Source organism: Malaclemys terrapin, chromosome 14, assembly GCF_027887155.1.
Source record: "Malaclemys terrapin pileata isolate rMalTer1 chromosome 14, rMalTer1.hap1, whole genome shotgun sequence".
In the NCBI taxonomy this organism is placed as follows: domain Eukaryota; kingdom Metazoa; phylum Chordata; order Testudines; family Emydidae; genus Malaclemys; species Malaclemys terrapin.
Window position 1 is genome coordinate 24726658 of NC_071518.1, and position 20579 is coordinate 24747236.

Sequence of the window (20579 nt, forward strand, 5' to 3'; positions counted from 1 at the left end):
AGCTGTAGAGAGAGGGAGTCATGGGCACGTCAGTTCATTCTAAAAAAAAAAAAGACTGCTCATTTAAACACCAGTATCATGAGTACTACTATTATTTATGCTTAACTTCGCAACCAGAGCTTATCAATACCATTTTCAGTGCATGGGTGGGAATCTAGGCTCTTAAATAGCAATCAATCATGTTCTATTTCCCTATGCTGAGTACTTGTAAAGATGCTGCATTATCTTGATTCCAACGAGTAAACATATCCATAACATGAAAACAGCAGCAAAAGCATCTGCATCAGGGGTCCTCAAACTTTATTGCCCCACAACCCCCCTTTGTGAAGCCTGAGCCCTGGGTGGAAGGGAAGAGGGTGTACAGCCAGAGTCCTGCTGGCCTGGGTGGAGGGAAAAGGAAGCACAGGCCAAGCCCTGCCACTCTGGGGGAGAGAGGGGCTGCAGCCTAAGCCCCATTGCCCCAGGTCAGGGTGGAGCTTGGGCTTCAGCTTCAGCCCTGGGTCCCAGCAATGGGCCCTGGTGACCCCATTAAAATGGGGTCATGACCCACAGTTTAAGAACCATGGATCTACATTTTTAGAATGAGAGAGATGAGTATTACAACTCAATGTAAATATCTTGATGGCATTCAGTGGGGACTGGCAAAGATAAAGTTTGTCCTGTCCTAGTTCTCTAATCCCTCCTTCAGTATGTACTTTGGAGGATTCTCTTCATCCTTCCCTCAATGCTTTTGGGAGAGGCATTTCTACAGTGTGCTGTTATTTATCCCTTCTCTTCTCCCTTTGTCTCAACCTCCTTCCCCACCCTAAACATCTCTCCCCCCCCCTTACTCTCACAGACATTATGGAGCACACAGCAAGCAATAACAATGGGAATATTGGTTGCACTGAGGTCTAACCTAGTCAGCAAACAGCACCAATGAGCTTTTAAATGCCCAAAGGCACATTCTACCACCATTCTGCACTTGCTCAGCCTATAGTTGAACTGCTCCTTACTGCTGTCCAGGGTGCCTGTGTATGGCTTCATGAGCTATAGGAGCAAGGGGGAGGCTGGGTCTCCAAGGATAACTATTGGCATTTCAACATCCCCAACAGTAATTTTCTGGTCTGGGAGGTAAGTCCCTTCTTGCAGCTGCTCAAATAGCCTGGAGTTCCTAAAGATGCGAGTGTCATGCACCTTTTCCGGCCATCCCACATTGATATCAGTGAAACGTCCCTTGTGATCCACCAGTGCTTGCAACACCCTTGAGAGGTACCCCTTGCGGTTTATGTAGTGGTTGGCAAGGTGGTCCGGTGCCAAGATAGGGAAATGCATTTTATCACCCCACCACAGTTAGGGAAACCCACACATTTCCCAGAGTTGCTACCCCTGATAGCGGAACATCAATGATTGCATTGGCTACTTGAATCACAGCAGTCCCCATAGTAGATTTGCCCACTCTAAATTGATTCTTGACTGACTGGGAGCAGTCAGGCATTGCAAGCTTCCACAGGGCTATTGGCACTCACTTCTCAACTGTCAAGGCAGCTCTCATCCTGATATTCCTGCACTTCAAGGCAGGGGAAAGCAACTCACAGCATTCCAGAAAAGTGGCCATACACATGCAAAAGTTTCACAGCCATTGGGAATCATCCCATAGCAGCAACATTATGCAGTCCCACCAGTCTGTGCTTGTTTGCCAGGCCAGAATTGGCGTTCCACTGTATCAACCAGCCCCACTGCTGCCATGATGTCTCAATTGCCACATCCCATACTTTTAAGAACATCTGTGTCCATGTCCTCCTCCCAATTGTCCTTGTGCTGCAGTCTGTTAGCCAAGTTCTGCACATACTGCAGAATAAGGCGTGAGGTGTTTACAATGCTCGCAACAGCAGCAGTGAGCTGAGCAGGCTCTATGCTTACCATGCTATGGTGTCTGCATGAGTAACCCAGGAAAAAAGGCACGAAATGATTCTCTGCAGTTGCTTTCAAAGAGGGAGGGAGGGGAGATTGATGACATGTACCCAAAACCACTGCAACAATGTTTTTGCCCCATCAGGGATTGGGAGTTTAACCCAGAATTTCAATGGGCAGCAGAGACTGCAGGAACTGTGGGATAGCTTCCCACAGTGCACTGCTCCCCGAGTCGATGCTAGCCACGGTAGTGAGGACACACTCGCCTACTTAATGCACTTAGTGGGGACATACATAATCGACTGTATAAAATCGATTTCTAAAATTTGACTTCTATAAAATCGACCTAATTTCATAGTGTAGACATACCCCAAGGGTCTGTTTATGCCAAGGGTTAGGCTAGATGACCATATACAGACTCTGTGTCTTGAAGTCTGAAATTCTTGAAGTTACCCATCTTCAATTCTGGAAGGATGTCAAAAAATCCTTGTTGCTATTCTAAGGACAGTGGATCAAAGACATATCCCAAGACTTGCCTAATATCAAAGGGGCACTAAAAGCCAAGAGCTGTTAAACACGGAACAAAATTCTAAACTTTAACAATAAGCAGGATTTGGTTTTGGATGTCAAAGCTATTTTTCTAGCATCTCCATATTGAGAGGTGAAGTCTTTTCATGCATGTTTAAAAATTTAGAAGGCAAGGAATTCCAGTGAACAATTGAAACTACCTGTGTGCAGGCCAACCAGTTCTTATGTTAATAAATTCAAAAATACTTTGATTAATAAGGAAAGCTGCATGCAGCTAGAGGTACTTCAACACTGAAATGGTTTTTCACTTGATTGTGAACTCTGTGGGGCAGGGATGAAGGTTGTACAGGACATAGTCAAGTACGAGGATGCCATTGTACTAGGACTCCGAGGCAGTATAGTAAAACAAATACAAAGGAACTAACCAATTAGAATCAAGTTTAGTGTATCCTTTTAGATAAATAAAAGTGTGACAAGGGGAAGGGAGTATATTATACACCAACTGCTTTATTTACTTTCAGAAACCTCACAAGATGGTAAAAAAACTTTTACAACCACTTCTAATTTAGTCTTCTGTTGTTCCCAGTCAGCTCTAAACCCATTATGTGTAAAGCCCATTTATGTACCATGCATCTAAAATGATAGATACAGGCTATGAAATTCTTTATTCTATTTGTAGCAGCTTACGCAGGTGCAGCCAAATACCAAGCCTCAGGACAAGTTGTACACAAACTTTACAATGTAGAATTTGAATTTAAAATATGAAACTTAAAATCTACACAACTGGTAAAAATCAAGCACAGATACAAGGACAAACTTAAAACCCATGTGAAAAGGAGTCTCGTCTTCCTTTCAAGTGCTTTATTCTGCTACAGAACAGTCAAAATGAAGATGTAAGCTTTGTGGTTAGTTTAAATTATACACTCTGTAGATACTATAGACCAATTTAAAGGTTACACATACAGCAATAGATGTCCATCGGTTCATCTGGATTGTTTATACAATCCAGCTGGATTGCTGAAAACAAGTCAGGCAAAACTTGAAAGAAAATCCTTGTGCAACATTTTAGACAAATGTTTACTGATGGGCACACTGTACCCCAGGTCCATGATGAATGCTTTCTTCATCAGAACTATCATTGTAGGCTTCACGTCTCTGACCACCACCTGATCCACGAGTGTTATCAAATTCCTGGAGATCTACCTCTTCTGTATCACCAATTACAGGGGGAACTTCTGGTCTAGATGGCAGAAGATCTTCAAGTTCCTGCCAATAAAAGAAGTATAGTTAGTGGTGTATCAGAAAACAGAGGTGTCAATATTTGGCGCACATCTCCCCTTCATTCTTAGGCCATCTCTACATGATTAAGTTGCACCAATTTAACTAAAAGGTATTTCTTTAAAAACATGTGCAAGCCCCTGTGGGGACACTGATGTTAGGTTAAGAATGTCTTACATAGTTATCATAAATGTATTAGCAATCTTAAAATTCAGCAGGTGTTTGCACCAATTTGCATTGGTCAAAATGAGTCCTTTTAACTGGTACAACTTTCTGATTTAGACAAAGCCATAGTCAGCAAGAACTGATGAGTCAGAAATCAAAACAGTAGCCACCTTCTTTCATTTGTCCTCTGGTCTAGTAATAGCTACTATATCGAGTTTTCAAACGCTTTTATATTACACCCACATCCCAGAACACCAACCCTCCTGTGGTTTTTCATGTAAACTAACCAACTTCAATGGAAGGTTTTAAAATCACTTGTGCATTGTAAACTATATTGAAAGAACAATTTGGCTGTACTCAAATCCAAATATAACTACTGGAAAGAAAGTGCATGGGGCACAATACAATGAGCCCTTAAGACACAAAATCACAAACACACATTTTTGATCAAACTGAAGGAATACTTACTGAGAGTTTTTCTGGGCTAATCCAGTTATTTTCAGGAAACTGCACATCAAACTTTATGTAAAGATCTCCTTTTTCAAAGGGATTGCGATATTGTGGCATTCCTTCACCTCGAACTACACGAACACAACCTATAATTAAAGGCAGAGAAAGATTAATCAGTTTAAAGGAAACTGTACCAGCTTTCTGTCTGACAATATAATGTCTCTGCATTTCTACAACAATGGCTACAAGTTGCAAGAGCGTGAGAATAATTTGACGATACAACGTTTCAAATAGTACAGCCACATGTGTATCTAGATAAATTCTTATATCAAATCAAGATTTACCTGGTTCAATTACTTTTCCAGGAGGATATTTAACCACAATCTGACGTCCATCCAGGTGTTTGAATGTGAACTGAAATCCACACAGTGCTTCAACAAGTCCGATCTTGTGTGTCATATGCAAGTCATTTCCTTCCCTCTGGAACACCTAAGAATGAGACATTAATCATCATCATCATCTGCATTCTAATACTTATTACTGCCAGATCTCCACCTACCCACAAACCCTGGTTTCCCCAACAATTCACTCTTGTTATATCCCCCAAAAGGCAAAGATACTCTTTATTTAGTTCTACTTACAGAAGTCCTTGGGAACAATGAAGTGTCTCTTAATATAATCCTGCAGTAATAAAATCCATAAGTTATAAAATTGCTGCCTTCGAAAGTTAGCACTCATGTAAGGATCAAACTCCAGATCTACCCCAGTTATAGCTTTCCACAATTAAGCAGGTCCTAAGAGTTGCATGTTGTGCAATATGTAATAGTATATATTTCTGTGACTCTGGTTCCATATTCATTAGAAACAAATTAGAGTTGTAAAAGGCTGTGTGACTGTACAACAGACTGAGTCTTTCCCTGACCTAAAGATCTTCCAATCTAAACACAAAAATTACAACACAATGGAGACCAGGTAACAAAATTATATATTTAAAGACTATTTCACTTAGCCTCAAAATGTTCATAAAAAAGCTAGCTGTTGATCATGCCACTATTTTCAGATTTTAAAAAGGGGGGAGGGGCAAAAAGCCAGTCCACATACAATTAAAGGCTTTAAGCTATTTTACTAGAGTAGTACTTCAGACTCACTGCTAAAGTGCTGCAGCCATTATAAGCATTCAGTTAACTTTAGCATGAAGTCTTTCAGAAGTATCTTCAGTGCAATAGACAAACTGGAAGTGTCTTATTCATGTGGTATACATGAAATAGGAGTGTTGTTCCAAGTCCTCAGGACTAAGCCCAAACCAGCTGTGTATAGTTGCTTTAACTGTCATCTATGTATTCAAGCAAGATCACAGCTGCTTTAACTGAACTGTAATGAGGCATTTACATTTACAGAGGTGTGAAGTGAAGGAAGGATTGTTAGCCCATTGGCATGAATCCAGAAAGATTGCTCCTTTTTCCCTTTGCACCTCTATTAGAGATACCTGAAATTGTTCACTACTTGCTTGCTCACAACATACAGATATTTAGTGTATAAATATATACACAGTATACAGCATATAAAACTTGGTTCATGACTTCATCCTCAAAGTTATGCTTTCTTGCACAGCAAGAAAAGACTTGCTGGAAAGTTTTTCTTCAGCATTAATGTCTGTCCTTGAAAATAAAATATGGCAACAGTTTTATGCTGACGTTTGTGAGAAGACAGCAGAGTTTCTCCCCAAGAGCAAGTAGTTTTTGGAACCAGGAGATCAGCTGGCATATCAACCATGACAATAATTTTAGTAGATTCACCTTTCCTCAAGCTTTTCAGTACACTGAAACTATGGTACCAAAATGATTTAATACTTTAGTCAGCGTTTCTCAAACTGGGGTCCGCGAGGGTACTCGGGCCCCACTGATCAATTCCCCCTCCCTCATTTCCTCCCAGCGCCTCCTGCATGCCGAGGAATAGCTGTTCAGCAGGGAGGAGCAGGCGGAATCAACTTTTCCCCCTCCCCAGTTCTTCCTGCACGCCGGGGAACAGCTGTTCCCTGACATGCAGGAGGTGCTGGGAAGGAGGGGTGAAGCGGGAACGGGGCTCACTCAAGGGAGGGGGTTGAATCATGTCGAGGGCCAACGGTCCTACTGATCAACTCCTCCCGCACCACCCCAGCACACCGCAGGACAACTGTTCCCCAGTGTGCAGGAGGCACTGGGAGGGAGGGGGGGGACAGAGCACACTCAGGGGAGGGGGGGCAGAATCATGTCAGGGGCCACTGGCCCCGCTGATCAATTCCTTCCCTTCCCTCCCAGTGCCTCCTGCATGCCGGGGAACAGATGTTCAGCGGCATGCAGCAGGCGCTGGGAGGGAGGGGGAGAAACGGGGATGGGGTGGAAAGAGGAGGGGCGGGGTGGAGGTAAGGCAGGAGTGGGGCCTTGGGCTGAGCAGGGTGTCTGGGGGTGTGCGAAAAATTTAAAATCAAAATGGAGGTCCTTTGAAGTTTGAAAACCGCTGCTTTAGGTTCCTCTCAAGCTCATATAAACAAACACCTTACAAAATCACCATTTCACCACCATACTAACAATTATGCTAGCAATCTTTTGTCCACATATTCATGAACTGCAGCATGTTTATTAAAAAGCAACTGAGGACTGACCTACAGCGTTACTAGTACACATGGTCATAGCAAAAAGGAGAAAGCCACAATATGTTTTACTGCACAAGACAGTACAGCAGCAGACATAGCTAGATCAAAAGACCAAGACTGAGAAGGCCTCTGCTTCAAATCCTGGAATATCTGACCTGTCATTAGTGCTAGCAGTACCTGACACTTGAAGTCACATTGTTTATCCTAGTAGCCTTCCTTTCCCTTCACCCAATCACAGCCGAGAAGTAAGGAGGAGCACAAAGTTGCAACTGAGCACACAGGCAAACCAGACAGCTGTAGGAGAGGCTAGGTCAAGTGCTTTGGTGTTGGAGTGCTACTCCAGCATGAATCATTTTAAAGATTTTTCTGATACTTGTATTACTTCAGTTTTTAATTCAAAGCTTTCCTGATGGACAATGACTAGAATTTGATCAATGCAATATGTATGAACTTTAAATTCACAATACTTTATTTTGTTTACGGAACACCAGAAAAGGAACAGCTTGCACCCCACAATTTCACACAATAGTTTTACATGCTGTTTTCATAATACTGAACCACCACTTATGTTACTTCACCTAATGCACTGAACTTTGCCAAAAATAGTTACCACATTAAAGCATGGAAACATTCTCCTGGACTTTACTGTATACTGCAACTTTCCTTAAATAACATATTCCAGTAATTTAGCATAGTGTACTGTGTCAGAATAAGTTTTATAGTACTTAGTTGAAATGTATGAAACTCAATATTCTCCAAAGTACATACTGTGTAGAAATATAAATGTGCCAAGACAGAATGAAAATGCAATTAGCCAAATGTAGGTCTACAGTTTGGGTAGAAAAGAGGAGGGGGTCCTATGATGAGTGCAATATCAGCATGACCATGCTACTTATCTGGGTTAATATTTCCAAACCCATTTGTCACACTTCCTAGGTTAACAGAATTAGAGAGCAGTTTACAGCAATGAAGATTGAGGGAGATTCCCCGTTTTCATCTGACAGCCTTTGAAAAAAACAGCTGGCTTTATACTCAGCTTTACTTACTGCATGCCAGGGTTGAAGCAGGTGCACAACAACAACAAGGACAGGACATTCATAGTGGTAAGTCTTCCAAGGGTAACCCTGCTTCAGTTAGGAGAGTAACTTTTTATGATCATATTGAGACAGTGGGATGCTTGGTGTGCTCCTCTGCATGTCTACAGACAGAACCATCTAGCTCAGAATTATAGCAGTTACCATTAGGAACGAGCCATGTATGTGTAAGTTCAGTTTCTCTCCTTCAATTGTTCGTTTAAAGTAATCTAGGTAACTGTGTAAGTGTCTGTACTCCATCATCCAGTTAAATATTTCTAAGGAATATAAAAAACCCACCAACTTTACTTCACCTATTAAGTCACAAGTTACCTCATTCTCCTTTTCTTGGAGCAGGAGGACAATATCTCCTGGTTCCACTCCTGGGGCCTGATCTGCTTCTCCAGTAAATGTAATCCTCTGCCCATGTTTCATGCCTTTATCTACGTGGACTTCAAGAATCTTTACTTCTTTGATCACCTTCTTCCCTTCGCATTTTTTACAACGGTCTTTTTCATTAATAACTTCACCTAGAGAAAGAAGGATTGAAAAAATCTAAGAATATTTTTCTTCCTTATTTGAGGATACAGTACCACTTATTTTACCGTACATTGGTTCTCTTGGGCACATTCCCCAATCTCAAATCACTTTGGAAATTTTTTTCTTTCAGTGTTATTAGTGTGTCCCACAAGGGGAAAACAAATCTAATGCTATCCTTATGAGAAGAAAGAGACCCAAAAGGCACTAAGAGGATGAGATCTTCAAAATCATTTTGTGGGATGGAAGAGGAGTTAGAACTCAGATTGTAAGCCAGATGGAACAAGAACCATGACTTCCAATTCCAAACAGCATGAGCATTTAAGGAAACCTGCAAGGAAAAATAAGCTTTGTCTGTGGCTTTTATTGCTCTTCATGCATAAAAACGGCCCCCCTCCACCTCTAAACAAAAAGAGTTATAAGGAGTCAGGTTCCTCCTTTCCTCATTTTGCTTGGGGAACCTATGAAAAATCTTTGAGAAACCTGGTAATGGGACAAAACTGAAACCAAGGTGCAGTTCTCCTTTCTGGGGTGTGGAGGCTGAGTTTAAGACTGTGGGGAAAGGCTCTGGCAGGAGGAAACTACACTACTAAAAATAGCAGCGTAAAAGTGGGAGGCACTGCTTGGGTGTGTAGAGAGCAGTGTAGGGTATTTATCTCTGGCAGTTCAGGTATGTAGGGCACTCTACTCACCTAAGCTGTCTCTCATCATCTACACTGCTATTTATACCTGTATAGATGGTGAGAGACATCACTGTAAGTGTAGATGTAACCTGGGTGGGGGTGGGGGATGCAGACGGTACATGAGGGAGAGAAGAGAGAAAAAACAGCAGGTCAGGTTATAGCTTAGTGCAGGGGTAGGCAACCTATGGCACGCGTGCCGAAGGCGGCACGCGAGCTGATTTTCAGTGGCACTCCCACTGCCCGGGTTCTGGCCACCAGTCTGGGGGGCTCTGCATTTTAATTTAATTTTAAGTGAAGTTTCTTAAACATTTTAAAAACTTTATTTACTTACATACAACAATAGTTTAGTTATATATTATAGACTTACAGACAGAGACCTTCTAAAAACGTTAAAATGTATTACTGGCACACAAAACCTTAAATTAGAGTGAATAAATGAAGACTTGGCACACCACTTCTGAAAGGTTGCCGACCCCTGGCTTAGTGTGACACCACCATTCAGGTTCTCCTGCAGAGAGGAGCTGACATTCTTAGTGTATATGTTCACTTTTAAAGCATTTTTTACATCTTGACGATCAGTAAAGAACAAACAGTTGTGCTTTGCCTTTCACCTTTAACAGGAGAATTGCCTTCTAGAAGACTGCAGGGTAGTTATCCAAAAAATATCCAATACTTCTTAAGAGCCTTTTTGTTTTCTAGTCTATTTGGATATACTTTTAAAGGGCAGATATTTTATATGGAACTGCCTTCATTATAGCAGACCAGAATAACCAGAACATTCTAAGAAAAATATCCTGTATAATCCCATCACTTCAGTTGCCAGTACAGTACCTATTGCTTCTTCTATTTAAGTGCTGCAAGCAGAAGCAATTGTTATGTTCAGATATTTAGCTACTCAGCTACTCAGAAATTAAAGCCATACTCCTATGTGAAACAAGTATACAGAACATTACGATGCAGCAGATGTGTCCAGTCCTACTAGAACTTTGCATTTACATTAAATCAGGCAAAGTAACAAAGAGCTAAAAACAGGAAACCACAGTCTTTCAATTCTTTAGTAAAAAGTTTGACTGGTTATAGAATAAAAATAGACTAAACTAAATTTTTATTGCAGCTCAGCATTTTCAGCTATTACATCATAAGTAGTACAAGCACAAGATTTCAGACAAAATTAGTGGTGTTGCATAAATTAAGAAAGATCCAGGAAATATATGCAAGGAAGAGGATATTTAATTCACTACCATATATGTACTTCACTACCATATTGATAATATTTTGGAACGCTGAGAAGAGTAGATATAAAAATCGATGAATATTTAAAGAACTTTAAATTAAATACGGGTTTATTTTTTAACAATCTATTTAAAATTAAATTTGAGATGGCATATAAATTTAGGCCTAAATTTACTATAATAACAACAAATAACTTAAAATAAAAAAATATCAAGCAGTATGTTTGGTGCCTAGTTTGAAGGACAGCTTTTTTTTTTTCTTCCAAACTTTGAATAAAACTAGGTGAAAGAGGATGAGATCTACTAGTTCTAAATTTTTGAAGGACATGACCCCAGAAATAATAAATTCAATTATTAACTACAGCTAATACTTTCTTTGTTTAATAAATTTAAATGCAAAACTGCTTCCATTAACTTTTTTGTTATATTTCCAGCACACTGAAGGTAGTTTTATTTAATAACGCCATTTAGTGCATTTAATTTGAATTCAAATTTCCATCCAGAGATTGACAAAAAATACAAGTAAAAAATTAGTCTAGTAAATAAGAAATGAATCATTCACTATTTTCTAACAAATTACAAATTTGAATGCAAGTTAAGCTTCCTAAATGCTTCAATGTATAGATATAGTCCATCCCCTGGTTAACAAGAAGCAGCACCCAATTTAGTGGGAAGGATATATATATAGTTGCTAAACATATTTCAGTGGTTACAGATAAATGACAATCACCTTCTCTTTAGGAAAATAACTCAAATGAACAAATGCAAAACATTGCTCTAAAATGCTTTGATTTAAATCAATCTATCCTGATGCTAAGTTAAATGTATCCCATAAGAGTAAATGGTTTTTATAGTGCTTGCACCAGACAGCAAGATACTGGGGCAAGCATGTCCAAATATTTCCAAGCAGTAGCACCTGTTATTCTGGTTCCAATCCTCCCCTACTTTGCAAAATTGTGTTCTTGTTCCGATACGTGAAGAAATATCCTTTACAGACTAAAATCAAACTTCACTAATTACAATCTAATTCAGAAATTCTCCAGATGAGATATGACAATTTACTATTGAACCTAGATTCTAACAACATTAAACATTTTTAAAAGCACAGGAAACAGTTGGCCTACCTTCTCCATTGCAATCAGAGCACACAGACTGCATCTGCTGAACCATCCCAGGAGCCAGCTGTCTGATCATGATACGTACACCTCTACCTCGGCAAGCACTACACTTCTGAACAGCTCCGGACTTCCCACCCTGACTAAATTGGAAAGTGTCAGATTATAATTGAGAACATATGGAAAATAAATACCAAACTTAAGCTTTACACCTCCAATTGCACTGATGCAGCAGTGTCAGTTGCAATTAGGCTAATCTATCACTAACATACAGAGGATGTCTTTTCAAGATTTTACAAAGAGCGCCATTAATTGCATTATAGGTTAGATTTTGGTATCTCCATGCTTCAATACTTGAACCCGTTCTAGCTTACATGTGAAGAACTACTACACTTCATGCTATATACCAATTTGAATTAACAGTTTAACACATTTAAGAGTAAAAGTAGCCAAAAAGTTCTAGCACTGTCAATGAAAAATACAAAACTTACCCATTACATGAACTACAAAGGACATTCTTGCTAAGCTGTAGTTTGGTTGTCTTTCCATTATATAGATCTTCTAAAGACACTCTAGAAAATAAAAGTGAGTTCTCCAGTATTAACATTCTAATAATCACTTCAGGAAAAAGTCATTTTAATAGTCTAGCTTAGGTACAAATTACTGTCTAAGACAATTTATGGTAAAAACTAAAATCACAGCAACCTTCAGCCTTGTCGACAAATACTTTTGAAAAAAAACAAAAACCCAGCCATATGTAGAAGAGAGGTTAAACAATAAGTTTTTGAGCAAGTAAAACTGTACACTGACACTGTAACAAATGCTATATTAAGATAAGCAGTTATTAAAAACACAGAACCCTATCTTTTAGGATTTTAAGCCAGACTTTGCAGAACAGTTTCAGATCTGGTGAAATCCCATTAGAAACTATGCAACTGTAAATGTACATACTTCAAGGAAAAGCTTTAGATTAGTCAGAAGCCAGAGCTGAGGTTAGCTCTCTAGCAGAGAGCAACAGGAAACAAATTAGCCTAGTCACCTGAAGAATTAAGGAAGGTTTAAAGGAGATCTAAAACGAGTCTCAGATGGGTTAACACAAGCAAGACAATTCCTAGCAGTTCTGGATAATAGTTATAGTTTAATATTTTCCTTAAGAATTCATACTAGGAGTTTAATTTTGTCTTATTCATTTCCATTGGAAAAGTGTTTGTGTTGATATATTGTTGGTATGTTCCCATGACCACTTTAGCAGTCAGATTTGAGAACATTGGATTACAAGGTATCTAAAGCACTAGAAAAAAAATTAACACCATTTGGTTCTCTTATCAGTACAGTCATGCCACTTAAAAGTAGTTGTCTAACAACATTTAGTTCAGAATTTTGCATATTTCCAGCGACTTCAGAAATCATTCAATAATAAATGCAACTCAGTTTATTTTGAACGGCAAAACATTGCTTCTGGTGTCAATGTTTAGAAAGAAACAACTAAAAAGAGTTATGAGAATACAAAAGCTAATGTATAGTTTGTTTGTACAGTACTAGTTGCTAGACAAAGTAGCTGGCATGCAAAAACAGATATAATTTAGAGAATTTTTTCACTTCAAGGTCCCAGAAACAAAGACAAGGTTTTCATCTCGAAGCCAAACGACCAAAAACATCAAAGACACTTGATCACGGTCTTGGATAGACCAAGAGACTACCTTACACTAAGCACTTAATGCGAGGAGTGGCCTAGCAAACAGTACAGCATCCGTGGGGGGTCAGAAAGAAGCTGCTCAGCCCGCAGAAAACAGCAGTGAAAATAAGGTGTAGGCTTATGAAGATGAGCAGGGATCCTAAAAATCCACACCCCTACCCCACCTCCTCCCCTGAGCGTGCGGCTCCCCGCTCCTCCCCCCTCCCCCCTGGAAAGCGCTAAGTGCTGCCAAACAGCTGTTTGGCGGCGGGAAGCGCCTGGAGGTAGGCAAAGGAGCAGGGACGCGGTGTGCACAGGGGGAGGGCGCGGGGCGCGGAGCTTGGCAGGCCACAGCAAATAACTCCGCGGGCCATTTGAGACCCCTGGGTTAGATAGTGAATACACATCACCAGGTTACTAGGAGGCTGGAAGGCTAACATGTCCCACTAAACAACTTTAGGCATATTTATGATCAAATAATTTAGACAGTCATTTGTGCAAATCAGTCAAGAATGGGCAAGATTTATATGTTTATGAAAAGAAGCAGAGTTTATACACTGACTAATAAGATATGGACCGTAAGACTTGAAGTTCCAACCACATATATTATTCTTTTAAAACACTATTAACACCAAAGGCAAACTTTTAATGCAGGAAGATCTGTTTCTTTTTTGCTGAACTCTAGAAGTAACGCTTTGAATGAATTGGAGTTGGAAACAGTAGAGACCTTTTGAATGAACTGACGCCCGCTAGAGCATCAATGATTATCAGACCAGGTTCACCTTCACCATCTCTTTTTGGAAACTTAAGTTAGAAGTCACAGTTTCAAGATACTCACTTAAGTGGATGCATCATATCTTCTCCTCTTCTTCTACCATTGCGACTTCTACTCTGATTACCCATGAAACTGAACAATCCACCACCAAAAATGTGGGAGAAAATATCGTCCATTCCACCACTTCCACCGCTACCTTCTCGAAGGCCCTGTTCTCCATATCGATCATATAACTCACGTTTCTCAGGATTTGACAGAACTTCATAGGCAAAGCTTATTTCTTTGAACTGAAAAAGAATTCAGGAAAAAAAGCCTCTAAGTTACTTTTACATACATAAAAACAGATTTACTTGAAAGATAATCACAAAGGAAATGCTAGCATCTGATTTATAGCCCCACTTCATCCTTTTATTCATGAGGGAGTGTACAACCCTAAATACTCTTCCACATCAGAAGTTCCATTGCAGTCTAAATTTTGACCTTTAGAACAAGTAGATTTGGCTGTGCTTGTATGAATCCAACTCTTTTCTTCCGTTTTAACATGAAGGATGACTGTATCATCCTCTTGGGCATTGAAGAAGAAATCAGTAGAGATGCCAAGTACAAGCTTCTTATCTTTACCTACAAGGCCTTGTCTAGACTGGGATTTAAGTATGTGTGATTACCACATTAGCTAACATTAACATTAGCTAAGTATTAATGTTACTCTTAAAGTTGTAATCTAGACAAGGTCTAAGGTCCTGTCTTGATGGACAAAATGGATGTTTTAAACATGTTAGCTTAACAACTGAAGAATCCTCAACGGTTGTTAAAACAACAATAACCTGTTGTAGTCTACACAGTCAACTAACATGGCTTCAGATATGTTAGTCTTCTGAAGTGTTAAGAAGACTTTTCCATCATGTTAACCCAACTCATTTGAGACATCACTGAAACATCTTTTTTCATCTCTCAAGACAGGTTACTTAACTGAGCCCTGCATGTCTAATCTATTTTACCTTGAAGGTGACCCCTGAATTCATTGTTTGCATCTCTTTCAAACACCTCCACTTCCATCTCTTATGAGTGGAAAACACTTCCAAGAAAGATCTGCAAAACTGCTGCCTTACTCTTCAGATCCCTCCTAAACATTCACCTCTCCCACAATGCCTCAAAGCACTGCCAGCTGACCCCAGCTAGGCAGGTGGTGATTGGAGGCTTTTGCTTACTATACAACAACTCATTTTTATGTTACTTTGTCCTTGGCCACAACCTAGATTATTATTTCTTTGGGTCACTGTCTTTTTGTTACTGTGTATATGAATAAGTCCTAACATAGCAAGGCCCTGAATCTCTTGTTTGATGCCCCTAAATACAATGGCAATACAAATAAATACATTTCAAGATTTAAAGAAAAAAAAAACAAACAAAAAAACAAACAAAAACAAAAAACACAAACAAACAAACAAACAACTTACTTTGTCTCCTGCATTTGGATTCTTATCAGGGTGGTATTCCTTGGCCAGCTTTCTGTATGCCTAATTGACAAAACAAAATAACACAAGTCATTAAGTCTGTGATGGATTCCATGTTTCAAAATAAATCAAGTTGATTAACTGAACCTGTACTCTTCAGAGAAAGATACAAATGTCTCCTGTAAGTGTGTAACCAGCACCTACTTAAGTCAATTATCGGATAAAAATATTCCAAGGTCAGAAGCTAGCCATAAAGCAAAAGTCCATTAGAATAAAACAAATTAGTTGAGTCCTCTACAATAAAACAGAAAGTACCTGATATTTTATTTTAGAACATAAGAATGGCCGTACTGGGTCAGACCAAAGGTCCATCTAGCCCAGTATCCTGTCTACCGACAGTGGCCAATGCCAGGTGCCCAGAGGGAGTGAACCTAACAGGTAATGATCAAGTGATCTCTCTCCTGCCATCCATCTCCACCCTCTGACAAACAGAGGCTAGGGACACCATTCCTTAACCATCCTGGCTAATAGCCATTAATGGACTTAACCTCCATGAATTTAATTTTACTGACTCAGTATTAACTACCCATTTATGGATCTGGCACATTAATGTAGTGCATAGAGTAACTGAAGTACTACAAAAACTTGCATTTAAACTGTTGATTTTCTGTATTCTGGTTTAGGTGTTACACTGAAACTGAACTCAACCAATTCTTTATACAGCATTCATTACTGATATAAAGCTGTAATTTCCAAATGTGAACAAAGGGTGAGATTACCATTAGCTAGAGGGTATGGATTTGCATACCATAGTTATTAAACCATCATGTTGGATGTAAATCCTGTCCTGATTTGTAACTCTCCTCAGGAGTCCACTAACAAAATGGCTCCCTCAGGTTCTCACCCAACCCAACCGATCAATCCACATTGATAGTTTCTTCATTCTCTTCCCTACATACTTCTCAAGGAAGATTTAGCACCCCTTTGAATTAAGTACATGGACAGAAGTATGCAGATGCTAATCTTTTAACTCTACTGTTCTGAAACAGTAGCACAAGGAAGTAAAGCAAGTTCTCTAAGAAATGGTTTTCAAACTGCTTCTTTCCTTTTGAACATGTCTGGCTGTACCTGAGTAACAATATTTTGTACACAGCTTAGCATAACCTATTTTTCTGCTACCACTTCAGAGTTATGGAGCTGAATTTAGTTGGGGAAGTTTTCACTACACTGTCTCAAAAGAGTTACAACAGTTACTTGTGATTTAGAGGGAAGAAACTTTACTAATATAAACAACAAGGAGTACTTGTGGCACCTTAGAGACTAACAAATTTATTTGGGCATAAGCTTTCGTGGGCTAAAACCCACTTTATCAGATGCATGGTGCTTAGAGACTATCCAGTTTGGCCAATGTACATGGCACAGGGGCACTGCTGGCACATGATGGCATACATCACATTGGTAGAAGTGCAGGTGAACGAGCCCCTGATGGTGTGGCTGATGTGGTAAGGTCCTATGATAGTGTCCCTTAAATAGATAGGTGGACACAGCTGGCAACGGGGTTCTATTTTTAAAAATAGAAATTTTTAAAAAGTTAACTGCTCAGAGAGTAGAGACCTAAACGTCTCAAGAACAAGAAAAAGCAGGCTGTTGAGAACGGTTTACACACCGTTTTTCCTTTCTATAGTATAGTATTACATACAATTTTCACATCATTTTCACTGACCTATTTATCGAGACTGCTGCATTTGAACTATATTTGTATTATTTTCATTTAAACTAAAAGCTCTTGGGGTAGAGAACACATCTTCCCCTTTTGTGCAAGGATGACTAGAACGATACTTCTGAGGGAATTCTATGTCAAAAAATTTAAAGTTCTGCACCTAAAAATTATGCACACAATATTTTAAAATTCTGCAAATTGTATTTGTCAATAAATAAATGTGGCTCCAGCATGGCAGTGGAGAGCACAGGCCACTGGCTGCACTGAGGTGGGAGATCACCCTGAAGCCCCCACCTCCCCCGGTACAAGAACTCAGCAGTGAGGCTGCACCTGACCCTGATGCAGTGCAAGGGCTGGGTCTGCCCCAGAAACACTCTGAGGCCCTGCCCCACTGTGCCAGGTGCACCGGGTGTGGGTGGATAGGCTCAGCCCAGCAGGATCCAAGTATGGGGTGAGAGGTTTCTGTATGGGGCAATCTGGTATGGGTGGTTCAGTGGGAGATCTGGATGCACAGGGGCTCATGGGGGCGGGGTTCCAGATACAGGGACAATGGGACTCTGCAGGGGATCCAGGTGAAGGTGGTTGAGGCTCAGCGGGGGGTCTGGGTGTGGGGTGGGTTGGGGGGGGGTTCAGGTGCTGGCGGAGTGGGGGTCTGGGGGGCTTGGAGTGGTCCAGCTGTAGGGTTTGTCAGGGTGAGGGTTCAATGGGCCTGCTTAATGGGGGAGCCCCAGCTGCTGCCAAGGGGATGCCGCATGCTGGGCTTTCGCTTCCCCCTGCGATTCTCCGATCTCCTTTTCTTCACCATCCCCCACCCCCTGCCCTATTCAACCCCACCTTCATTCCCCACTGCCTCTTTCTCCAACCCCACTTTCTCCAGCTCCACTACCAGCACTCACTGTTGCACAGAAAACAGGAAGGCTCCCAGCACACAGAAGGGGAGCACAACTGGCACTAGGATCTAGGAGGCGGCATTTAGCTGAGCAGTAGGACCCAGAGTTCAGCTGCAGAGTAAGCAGAGCCCAGACACAGCCTCCTTCAGCTGGGCAGCTCTGTGCTTGCAGAAATTGGGGGTGGGGAGGCACAGTGGCATGTAGACCCATTTTTTCACTGCATAATTATGAAATATTCTGCATTCATGCATGTAAAGAGGGGATGTGAATGCTTACGTAAAACGTAGCCAGTGTAACAAAACAGAGCCTTGATTATAACCAAAATATTCTAGAATACACTGAAAAACTTTAAAATCCCCAGGCCCTGTCAACATGGAGTATGCCAGTGTAACTCAGTGTGGACACTTATTCTGGTATATGTCACATAAGCAAAACCAAAAAGTCACTTTTATACTGGCATAGAAGAATGTCCATGTAAGGGGTTATACTGATATAGTTACCAGTTTAAAAATAAAATCATACCTTAGCTCATATTAGTATAACATTCCTGTTTAGACAAACCTTTAGTAGATCACTATGGGTATGTCTACACTGCAGCTAGGAGCAAGCCTCCCAACCTACTGTGGACATAGCTACTTGGGCTCTTGAGCCCACCCAACCTCCTGGGTCTGAGCTCGGGTGGCTAGTCTGAGTCTCTACTGGAGCCACCACAGCCACACTGCTATTTTTAGCATGCTAGTTTGAGCCATTTAGCTGAATGGAATTACTCAAGTGCATAGTTACTCAGAGAAGTATTTTCAGGATCTGGGCCTACATTAGCATTCTACTGCAGCCCTAGAAGACAGTACTTAGTACAAATTAATCAGCATTGAAGATAGTTTTGCCATCTCATCAGCATCATAATGATAAAGCTATTTTGCTTTGCTTTCACTTTTCTTTTCTGCTTTGGCGTAAGGGCTGGACACCAGATTAAAACAGTATCTACATACATTGTCTCAGTTGTATTAGGGTAGCTTGTCAGTATGTTCTCACTATTTGGACACTCAGTTAAGTCTAAACTAATTAACAAGAGATGATACGCTTGGCACTGGTAGAGACAGTTGGCAACCTTACCATTAACTTCTAAAGTATATTTTAAGCAGTGTTGAATCTATACTTTGGGCTACATAACAAGTGTTTTTTATATGTATTAAACATTTGCATTCCCAGGTTTTCCATTCACGTAACAAACAGGATACCCTAAACAGATTTCTTTCTGTAGACTGTCTGATCATATTTGGCTGTGATCAGCTCATAGCTTCCTTTCACCCAGACACCTCCACTTTGTTGTTTCATAATGATCAATACCCGCACCAAACAAATTTCTTTATCACATGGAGATGTATAGTTCACAGTAGCAGTACCACCCATCATTGCAAATGATCACAGGCAGTGAATAGTAACTACCTAACCAAGGCTCTGGTGTAGTTTTTAAGTGATGGGTGGTGCTGTTCTGGGGGGTGGAGGGAGGGAGGAGTGGCTTGTATACTACAACATTAAATGGATGGAACCAATAAATGTTTAGATGTCAGTGCTGAGTATAGGGTAATGAAGATCACAATGCTCTAGGCTCTCTTGCTCAGCTTCTTTGTTTATTTTCCCTAGGTGCTTTCAGCCTGGGAAAGATCAGCTCTATAGGGATGGGACAGGAAGACCCTAACGGAGCCTGTGCTGTTGCTGAAGTAGGTCAGACAATGGTACTGGCTAGAACGTATTGCACTTCAGCGGGTTTTATAGCTGAAGCCTTTAATTGTGATGGGATCGGCCAACAGAGCACCACGGAGACCCTGCCTTACAGAGGAATGGGAGATTGGGGGAGTCTCCGCCTGGTGCTCAGTTACCAGTCTGGGCATCTCCCCACAGTGGGCACCAAGTAAGGAGACAAGAGCAGGCGGCTCTAGGGCAGGGAACCCCGGCGATCCCCTCAGGTACAGCGGGGATCCCACAACTCCTGGCGGGGATCCCCTCCTCCCACCGGCGCCCCAGCTCCCTCCGGCAGGATGCCTTGGCCTCCCTGCGGCCTAGTCGCCTCCCCCAGCGCCGGCCGGGCGGGCAGGCCGCAACCGGCTTCACGGCGCGGCCTAGCCTGGAGGCCTGGACCCCGGCTGGCCTCCCGCCCACTCTGATCCCGCCCGAGGCCCACGGTTGCCCGGGCCGGGGCCTCCCCGCTTCATCGTGACCTCCCGGCTGCCCAACTGGGGCCTTCCCGGCCCACAGCCTCCCCCGCCCGGCCCGGTACCTTCTTAAGCTCGTTGTCGGTGGCCCCAGGCGGCACGCCCAGGATGTCGTAGAGCTTGGTGTCGGCCACGTTCGCCATCGCGGGGGGACGGGGCGGCGCAGGCAGGACAGGCCGAGGGGCAGCGGGGCCGGCAGCGAGGACGAGACCCGGACCAGAATGAGAGAGGCCGCCACGACGTCACCCACGCACGCCTCACGTCAC

General features: G+C 41.5%; 1 protein-coding gene across 1 annotated transcript; it reads right to left on the bottom strand.

The window, feature by feature from the left end:
• Positions 1-2908: 2908 nt before the first annotated feature.
• On the bottom strand, positions 2909-20569 carry DNAJA2 (DnaJ heat shock protein family (Hsp40) member A2). The gene is made up of 9 exons (XM_054048868.1): positions 20379-20569; positions 15494-15553; positions 14100-14323; positions 12078-12158; positions 11596-11729; positions 8353-8549; positions 4659-4803; positions 4333-4460; positions 2909-3687 (listed from the first exon to the last, which is right to left on the bottom strand). The coding sequence occupies exons 1-9, from the start codon at positions 20454-20456 to the stop codon at positions 3499-3501; spliced, it is 1236 nt and encodes a 411-aa protein (XP_053904843.1). The 5' UTR covers positions 20457-20569; the 3' UTR covers positions 2909-3498.
• Between the last annotated feature and the right edge of the window lie 10 nt (positions 20570-20579).